The 9,765-nt window shown below is 47.9% G+C and overlaps 1 protein-coding gene across 4 annotated transcripts; it reads right to left on the bottom strand.

The window, feature by feature from the left end:
* Nucleotides 1–1,085: 1,085 nt before the first annotated feature.
* SPRY2 (sprouty RTK signaling antagonist 2) lies at nucleotides 1,086–8,020 on the bottom strand. 4 transcript variants are annotated; one of them, XM_081858298.1, is made up of 2 exons: nucleotides 7,359–8,020; nucleotides 1,086–2,910 (listed from the first exon to the last, which is right to left on the bottom strand). In XM_081858298.1, the coding sequence occupies exon 2, from the start codon at nucleotides 2,857–2,859 to the stop codon at nucleotides 1,924–1,926; it is 936 nt and encodes a 311-aa protein (XP_081714424.1). In that variant the 5' UTR covers nucleotides 2,860–2,910; nucleotides 7,359–8,020; the 3' UTR covers nucleotides 1,086–1,923. The 4 variants fall into 4 exon arrangements, with proteins under 4 accessions (XP_081714424.1, XP_081714425.1, XP_081714427.1 ...); XM_081858299.1 differs by lacking the exon at nucleotides 7,359–8,020 and adding an exon at nucleotides 7,041–7,184; XM_081858301.1 differs by lacking the exon at nucleotides 7,359–8,020 and adding an exon at nucleotides 5,134–5,483.
* Between the last annotated feature and the right edge of the window lie 1,745 nt (nucleotides 8,021–9,765).

Raw genomic sequence — 9,765 nt, forward strand, 5'->3', positions numbered from 1 at the left:
CCAGGCATTCTTTGAGCAACTTACACAGGCTAGAATGATGCATTAATAAATTTATGCTGAAACAAAGGCCACACATTGAGCTACCCACTTCTGTCCCCTAGAGACACCAAACCCATGTCAAGTCTTGCAATTCCCTAAGTGGTTGTTAACTGGCAGGTGGTGAGGAAATGAACAGTAAAGTCATATTAGGAAACAAGTTAAGGGGAGGGTGAACAAGGCAGACAACTGCCTTTTGTGATAGGAGCTGTCTACAGCCAACAGGCTGCCCTTGAGATGTTGCTGGGCTAAATTTCCCATCATGCCTGACCATGCCAGCAAGGCCTGATGGGAATTGTAGTGCAACTTTTAGAGGGCACGATATTGAGTCATTGGCAAACACTGGATTATCAAAGTTGGTAGGGGCCACGAGGATAGTCTAGTCCAGTGTTTCCCAACCTTGGGCCTCCAGCTGTTTTTGGACTACAACTCCCATCATCCCTAGCTAGCAAGACCAGTGGTCAGGGATGATGGGAATTGTAGTTCAAAAACTGCTGGAGGCCCAAGGTTGGGAAACATTGGTCTAGTCCAACCCCCTGCAATTCAGGAATATTTTGCCCCATGTGGGGCTCAAAGCCATGGCCCTGAGATTAAGAGTCTCATGCTCTACCAGCTGAGGAGTATGGCAACAACAAGTCTGAGCCAAGGTCTTCTGTAAAACAGGTCATCACTTTCTGCAAACTCTCCTTTCTCTCTTCAGCATACATGACTTCAGGCATAAGCAAACTTGGCCCTCCAGATGTTTTGGGACTACAACTCCCATCACCCCTAGCTAACAGGACTAGCGGTCAGGGATAATGGGAGTTGTAGTCTCAAAACATCTGGAGGGCTGAGTTGGCCTATGCCTGCATGACTTCCACTAGCTCTGCATTTCCGTCTACAATCATATAAGGATTCCATGTCTTATCAAACAACAGCCTTCAGAAGAGATCTCAACTTATTTTACGGTTTCATTATTCATTTTTGCATTCAGAAATGCCTTCCTTTCATAAGAGATGGTTCAATTCCAAAGGACCGGAGGAAGGGGGAAAAAACGACAAGCAGCCCAGTTTAATTTCAAACGTTAATATATTTTCTATTTTATAGGGAACATATGTATCTTTCACCCCTTATTTGCAGCAACTGTGGCATCCTCATAAAAAGGGGTGAAATTTGTAAGATGCCTCTTAAAATAAATATTTCTTTTTTTATAAAATAATAAAACTTCAAATAAATATTCTTTACACTAAACAATATGTTGAAAAAAAATTAGAAAATAAAGACTGAATTTTACTGTAACTGTACAATATACATGAAATCCAAAAAAAGTGGGTGGGGGGAATCAGTCTTGCAAATGAAGGGCTTCCTTAAGGCAAAATACAATCTAAAACATACTGATTGATTCACATTCTTTTGAATGTACAACATATTAGTATAATATTTTGTGACCTGTGCCATGTCTTCTATGACACTCGTGTTTTCACAGTTGAAAATATCCTATATACAAAAATATAGCACATCTCTGGCAGAAAATAATCGGGAGCGGGTTGAAGTAGTTTCCTAATTTACAAATGTACTATTCATTTTTTGGGGGGTGGGGGAACCCACACATGTACAACACGACAGATCGCCTAGGAGTGTCTCAAGTTGCGTTAGCTTATGCAATAGTCGGGTCCCGCGGAGCATCTCTCCCTTCATCTCTCCATTAGGTGGACTAGAACAAGCAGGTATCCATTAAGTTGGCCCATGCAAACATGCCAGAGGAAGAGCAGGTCACTGCAAACCTCAGGGCACCCCCCCCCAATCCTCCTAAGACACAGTGCCACAATTATAGCTCATTTAGTTGGCTGCATATGATGTTAAAAAGGAATAATCCGTATTATTTCGCCGTACTCCCGAGCAGCGATGCTATGTCAGCTTCTCGAAGTTCCTGGGGGGAACATTGGGCACTTTGCAGCAAACAGTGTTGGAGTGCTTACAGCGGCAGCCGGGCCTGTTCACCTGGTCATAACAGCCCTGGCACAACTTAAGGCAACCCTTGGCCGGCAGGTAACACCACAGGCAAGGCAGAACGAGGGACACGACGCCCATGGTGGACCACCGAGTGCAGCAATGGGACTGGCTACAAGAACAAGGGTTATCGGCGCAGTTGTCTTCGTCGTCGTTGGAGCAGTGGTAGAAAAGGCCCTTGACGCAGCAGACACAAGTCCCATAATCGACCACGTTCTGGGCCGAGCAAAGACACTGTTTGTCACAGATCCAACAGGAGGGAAGAGTTCGCGGGTAAGTACACTCCTTGCACTTGCATTTCCCACAGTCCTCACACCTGTAGGCATGCAGGTGCAGATCTTCCTTGCTAGGGGGCTTGAGTTCACTGGACTTCAGCTCGGACTTGGGCTGCACTCGGACTATCCCGTCCGCAACTGTCCCCAAAGACGACCCCAGAAGTCTCTGTTCCGATGAGTTACTACTCGTACTGGTCCGGGTACTGGCCCGCGAGCCGGTGCTGGCCATGCTAATGGAACGGGACAGTGGTAACCGGGAAGATACATGGGCCTGGGGATGTTGGACCCTGCTAAGGTGGTCAGTCAATCCATTGGCCCTTTCGCTCTTGTGCTGGAGAGGCAGACGCGGCGCTGGCTTCACCCCAGGTCGTGGAGCCACCGTAGGTGGTTCAGTGTATTCGTTTGTATTTCGGATGGCCTTGATCTGGTCCAAGGACAAGACGTGAACTTGTTGGGCCAGGACATCTCTTAGGTCAGGTTCTCCATACTGCCTCCCGCTGTCATGCTGACTCTGTAGCAAAGGCTGTGACGCACTGCCATTCTGAGCTCTCGTCTCCATCAGTACCCTGAAGAGTGATCACTCCAGGAAGCTTAGAACACATCTGAAATCCTGCAGGCAAAGGAAGAGAGGATTAGGGTTTTGTTGCTACGTTGCCTAGCGTCTTTGCAAAATCCCTCCATGTGACACACTTCACAGCAGCTAGTCCCTGGAAGCAAAGGCACCAAGTCTTCATGGTGGAAGAAGACTTGGGGACAACCAATTCAGTGGAAATAAGCAATCTCTTTTATGATTTCAAGGCAAAGGCAAGGAACCTGTGGCCCTACAGATACTGTTGGGTTTCCAACTCTTGTCAGCCCCAGCAACTATGGTTAGGGATAATGAGAGTTGTAGTTCAGCAATGCCTGGAAGTCCACAGGTATCTTCACCCAGCAGAGGCTTTGTTTTCCAGCATGGTCCTCCCTTGAAGAGAATGGACCTTCTTTGCAGAAGAGATGCTACCAACCTACCTCTAGAGAGCATTTTTAAATCCAGTTTTAAAATTGGATCTTATTTATTTTTAAAAAAGAGAAAGGTAGTTGTTTTCTACATTTTACAGGGTTCTGCTTTTTAATTAAGGATCGGCAAAGACCTCTTCTTCTGGAAACCCGAGGAAACCTGCATCTTAGTCACTTCTTGACGTTAATTATAGGGCGAATTCACACACTATATAGCACAAGCTTGTACACTTGACAGAAAGAGCCAAAGAGTCAGTCCTGGCAACTCTGACAAATGTACCCATTCTTTGCATATGTTTGCAACCACATTGCAGTTTTCAGATTTAGGTGTATACCTAAAAAAGGGAGAAGCCTGCGAGGTGTCCTTACATGTCCCTGCCTGAATCTCTCTCTGTGGATCTAGACACCTTAGGTGTCTGAAACTCTTGACAAATCCTCTCAGATGACAGATTGTAACACACTTTTGCAGTCAAAAAACAGTGTGTCAGAAGTCAGTGCACCCAAGTTCACTGTGGTCCACTCCTCAATAAATACATACAGGACTGCAGGCTTAAGCCATAAGAAGAGGTGGGACTTCCTCTGCACTATATGTAGCAGACTTTAAATAAGCAAAACATAACTTTCCAATTACAGAGTGGTAATTTTTCTATCCTGTGCAAGCCTAGCAAATACGTCCTCTTTCGACATTGAGCTTAAACATGTTGCAAAAAAAGAAGAAGGAAAAATGTGTTTTTCTGCAACGACACTGCAAAAAGCATAAAGTAGCAACAACGTGTCCGAGGCTGGTCTTAAGTGCAGGCCAAAAAGCATATACAAAGTACCTCTCTGCAAAACTTTTAATATTTGTCTACAACTTTGCATTCCTAAGCCCCAGCACCTGAAGCTTACAATGCTGAGCACTGTAAGGGTTTTCATTGTGCATTCATAACACCCAGAGATAATCCATCCACTTCCTGGGCACTGCCAGGGAAAAAAAAAGTGGTTTGGCTTACAATACACAAATATCCTGCGTGCAATCTGCAAGCCACATGGTTCCAGGAACAGCCTATGACAATATTGCTTCAACTTGAACAGCACTACCTGAACCACCATTACTTACATGGGAATCTTGATAAAGTATAGACAGAGAGTGACAGGACTGCCAACTAGAAAACAGCTGGGCTAAATACCTCTCTCTCTCAAATGGGCAGGATCCAGTTTGCAAAAAAAAAGTCTGAGGAGCAGTTGTTCAACAAAGGGAGAATTCTCTTGGTCACATTACAGTGACACTACAACCTGGTGCGGACATGGAAATACGTTCCACTGAATTCAGTGTGAAACTTACTCTTAAGTTAAAGAGAAGTATAGGAACCGGCTGCTTACACAACTGGAATCCACAGGGCTGTTTCTGACTAAACATGCATCAGATCAGCGAAAGCCTATGCATATACTGGCAAGTAAGCACTATTAAACTCCGTGGGACTTACTTCTAAGGAGTACTTAAAATTCTGGCTTGGATTTGCCGGCACATAAAAACCACCCAATAATCTGCAGTAATTACAGGGTGAAAATCAAGGTATAGTCCTCTCTATTGCAATGACCTCATAGCAACTGATTTTTTTTTCCTTAAAAAAAAAAGTACTACTAAATTTAGGTGGCTGTGCAAGATACTACAAACTTTAGGTGAAGACTGCAACCCCGTGCAGTCTTATCTCTCTGGAAGGAATTCCCACTGGATTCCAAGTAAGCAGTGCCGGCTGAAAATATGTCCACAATCCACAGGTCGGGAAAGATCTGTCTCACGTTTTCCTCCCGCACTGCCTCCCTGCCCGCCCGCCCGCCCGCCCGGGAGCATCACCTCCTTCCTTCCTTATTACAGGCTTCTTCCTTTCATACATAAAACAATCCGCCTAGCAGGTGGGATCCCAGGAACCTGCTCATTTTCCTCTAGGCTGCCCTGATACTGTGTTCAAAGGAACCTCCCTGGAAGGCAGACAACCTGGAGATCAACAGGAGACAAGCAGGGCGGGGGGGGGGTGGAGAGGAGGGCGAAGAGAGACGGAGACTTGTACTGTAATAAGATTGCCTTATCAGGAGAGCCTGGCAGGATCTTTCCTTCCTCCTCCCAGCAGGAGATGGCGAAGGGCTCTTTCCTGCTTCAGTTATGTAAAGTGACTTACATATCTGCTCCGTCCTGGGCACCTTCGAGGCACCTGCTCACACAATCCCCTCCCCTCCCTCCCTCTCCCCCACCCAAATGCCATCAAATCCCACCAGCTCCAGCTTCCAAGAAGTCAGGTCTGGCAGGAAGTCTGCCCCCAAGGGAGCGCCTGCTGGGCATTTGTCCGATTTGCGTAAATTTCAAGCAAATCCCCATCTCATGAATGACAAAGCAGGACTCTCAACTCTTCCTCCCCCCATCACAAACAGCCTCTGGAATTTTATTGCCCGGAGGGAAACGCATTCCCCTGTCGACAGATCCAGCTACACTATCAACAAACAAAGTCCCCTCACACCCCCCCAGCCACGAAACACCCTACTTTCTAACTAATGCAACAATTGCTGAAGCCTTATTTTAAAATCCTCTGTGCCAGGATTTGTGGTGTTGTACGTATGTGCCAACTGTCCCACGGATTTTAAAAAGCCAAAGTCCATTCACTAGCAAAGGGAGAAATGCGAAGTATAGATCAGGGGTGCGGGTGGGGTGGCTTTTGAATAAACGACGAAGAATTTGTATAGTGCACAACCACCCTTTTCTTCCATGCAAAAGCTGCTGTCTCTCATAGTTTAGCACCCACAAGATTTCCATTTTATTTTTTTAAAAAATAATATTTAGGGTGCTTTATCTCAGGGGTGTTTAGAACACCCCCTTCGTCTTCGCACCCCCCATATGAATGCCTCCCTCCCCTATTTAGGGCTGAGTCTATGTAGCAGGCATTGGGGTGGGGCAAATTAAGCCTTAAGAAAGAAAAAAGAAACATGACCAGCCATTTCCAAAAGTAGCAATCTTCTTCATATTCCACCCCCTCCCCTCCAAAAAAAAAAGGCCCGAGGCGGTAGGGAGGGGGAAGAGAAAGAAGGTAGAGCAGATGTCAAAAAAGAAAAAAATGCACTTCAGAAGACAATCCGGTTAAGTGGGAGATTCTACCCATCCCTCCCACTGGCAACCCCCCCCCCCCACAAATTTACACTTAAAGACGTTCGCTCACTTCCGAATTGCACATTCCAAGCGCACAAGTTTGAAAAGAGGGCGGCTAAAGTACGATGTGAGTTTGGATCTAAGAAGCTGCAGAGCAACTGGAGTTGGGGAGGAAGGAGTTGCGAAAAAGAAAAAAAAAATACCCAAGTTTTTGTTTGTTTCGTTTTTACCCTGTCCTGCAACCCAGCCTTTTTGACAGGCTCTCTTTGCAAGCAACGGAGCTGCTTAACTGTTCCGAACTCGGACGCACGTTTCCGAAGCTGGGCACCGCGGCGTGCCGTGCACAAACCGAGGGGAAGGCGCTGCCGCCAGAGCTTCTCTGCAGAAATAGCTTCACTTCAACAACCTGAGGGGAGATTTCCGCCCTTTCAAAACAACGCTCGCCCCCAATGGCGCGAGGCGAGGGGTTTCCTCTCTTGCAGAGTCATCCGCGAGGCGCAAGGACGCGCCAGGAATCCTTCAAAGCGCGAAGGGACTCCGCGATCTGTTCCCACCCGAAAAATCTCAACCCCCAAACAACACACGCAGACACACTTTCCCAAGGCAATCTCCCCGAACACGCACACCATTTTGCAGTCTCTTTGCCGTGCACAAGAGAAAAGTAACACCCCTCGCAGGACTTCTACCAAGGGCCTGAAATTTGCATTTGTCTCCTTGCAAACAAGTCACTTTAAAACGTACACGCATATATATATAGAAGCAGAAGCTTGCTTTGCAATTAACCCTCCTCTTCCTCTCTCCCCTCCTCACAACCCCTTCTCCTCTCCACCCCGCTCCCTGGATTTTCTTCTTCCTGAGGTTGACGAGTAAAACGCAACCCCGAAGCCAAACGAAAATAAAAGGAGGGGGAGAACAGAAGCGGCTCTTCTGTTCCAGAAACTCACTTCGAGTCCAGGTTGCGAGCGAGAATCATTGAAACGAGCAAAAAAGAAAGGAAAAAGCAGACAATCCACGGCAAAGTTGCTTCCCCCCCCCTGCCTCCTTCTGTCTTCTCCGCAGGGACGGCTGATAATAAATAGCAAAGAAAACAAACCACAAATGTGTGCGTGTGTGTGTGTCTAAAAAGTCCCTTTTTCCAGACGGGGCGAGGGTTTCTCTCTTCCTCTCTTCCCCCTTTTCCTTCGCAATCACACACGTTGATTTCCGTGTCGCTGTTGCTTCTCTCTCTCTTTTTTTCTCAATGAACAAGAGGCCGATTCGTCAATCCCAAGTCACTTTCGCTTAATACATCATACACAGGGGGGAGGGCGAGCCCAGGCGAGCGACATAAAGTGAGTGGTTCCTGGCGAGAACGAGAAGAAAACAGAATAAAATCCCAAGGTTGCCGCGGACCAGGAGTTATTGTTTTCGCTCTGTTCTTCCAGCTTGGGCGTCCCGATCGGTTGCAATCTGGATTGATTTCGCTTTGTAAATTTTTGTGTGTGTCTGTGGGGGGGGGGGTGCGCGCTAAGGGCTTGTTGCTTCTTTTAAGTGGTTGGCGAGCTCTCTTCCCGTCTTCTTCTGGGCAAATGTGTGTTGTACGTGAGCGCGTGCGTTTTCTTCCCAAGGCAGCTTTTGCTGGTTGCAAACTGGGAGGAGGAGGGGCAGCAGGAGGAGGAGAGCAAGGTCTCCCCCCCTTCTTTCCCCCTTTTTTTCTTTTTGGGGGGAGGGAGGGAGGGAAAAAGTCAGCGGGGCTCGAGAGCCGCAGTTGCTGCTGCCTGTGGCGCGTTTGCAGGAAGGCAGGTTGGAGATCCGTCCTTGCAGCGCTCCAGCGTTTTTCCGCCCTCTCTCCTCCACCTCCTCCTCCCTCCTTCCCTCCCTCTCTCTCTCCCCCCTCTCTTTTTCTTCTTTCCGGAGGAGGCAGGGTGATCTCTCCGCAAAAGCAGCAGTAAATGGCGTCATGTGGATCTGAGGAGGAACAGAGCAGTTGTTGTCCCAGAGGATATATCGTATCCGGTCCTACCTCATTGGCTCGCCCGGGCTTACATTCACTTACCCTCCCAACCTCTCCGCCTGCCAGCGCTTGGGAGCTAGCCTTTAGCAGAGCGCGCCAGGAGGTATTCAAAAGGGCAACACCAGCTTGGGGAGGGACGGAGAGAGGAGAGAAGCCCATTCGCCGATCCAACGGCTTTCTTTCTTTCTTTCCTTTTTCTTTCTTTCGTTCCTTTTCCTTTCTCTCTCTCTCTCTCCCTCCCCTCCTCGATTCCTCTCCCCCCCCACCCTGTTTTTTTGTTATACGCGGATGGGGCTAAGTCTAGGCACACACACACACACCCCCGAAAACTGCAGGGGATCGGGGTATTATTTCCACAATAATTTCCGCTCTCGGTGCAAGCTGGAAGGAGGGAGGGAGGGAGGGGACTGTGACCCGAAAGCGTTTTAAACGTCGCCGGTGACATTTTGGACAAAGAGAAATGATCGACGGGGATTCGAGCGCCCTCTCCCTCTCCCCCCCGCACTCCCTCCTTCCCTCCCTCCCTCCCACGCACGCTTACTCGGAAGTAAGTCGCATTCCGCGCTGATCCAATGCCTGTTCCACGGGCTTTAGGGAGATGGCCTTTTCCAAGAAAGCTCGTGTCAGATTTGTGGGCGGTTTTCTTTCCCACCCCCGTGTCGGAATTTACAGCCGTTTACTCTAGAGTAGGCGCTTCTTATTCCCCCCCCCCAAGGTTCAGACAGTCCCTTGCAGGTTCCAAGATGTGTCTCTCCTGCATAGCAGGTTTTCTGCGGGCTATATTTCTGTCGATTGCCCCGGGGACTACTCGTGAGCAAATGTTACCGGGAAGTGCAATTCCAGAAGATCTCTTCGAGGCTGAAATCCCAAAGTGCAAAAGAGTTGTTTTACTTGGGAGTGGGTCTGGGTAGTAGGAGCCCTGTAAATTTGTAAAGGGAGATTCTAGGAAGGCTGCGATCCTTTTCCACGCTGTAACCTGGGCATCAATCTCGTTGAACTGGATGAGATTTACTTCTTAATGTAACATGAACAGGATCGGGCCGCGCGACCCTGGAACCATTCACTTGAACTTCCCTTAGGGTCTTATCGATATTGCAAATGACAATATTTAGGATCGCAGCTCAAAAGCAGCCACCTCTCATACTGCGTTTACTCGCGAGTAGACACCCCCTCCAAAACAAACACACACATACACAACCCCCAATGCCTTTCTTTTCCCTTAAATAATAATGAAAAGTGAGTCGCTCGCAATCTTCGGCCAACTTACTCTCAAAGTAGACGTGACAAAAGTCAACAAGGCTGACCCAAAAGAACACGTGTTTGAGAATTGCATCATTAATGTTAGACGTCCTGCCCCG

The sequence above is a fragment of the Podarcis erhardii genome (assembly GCF_964252035.2).
Source record: "Podarcis erhardii genome assembly, chromosome: 4".
Lineage (NCBI taxonomy): Eukaryota > Metazoa > Chordata > Lepidosauria > Squamata > Lacertidae > Podarcis > Podarcis erhardii.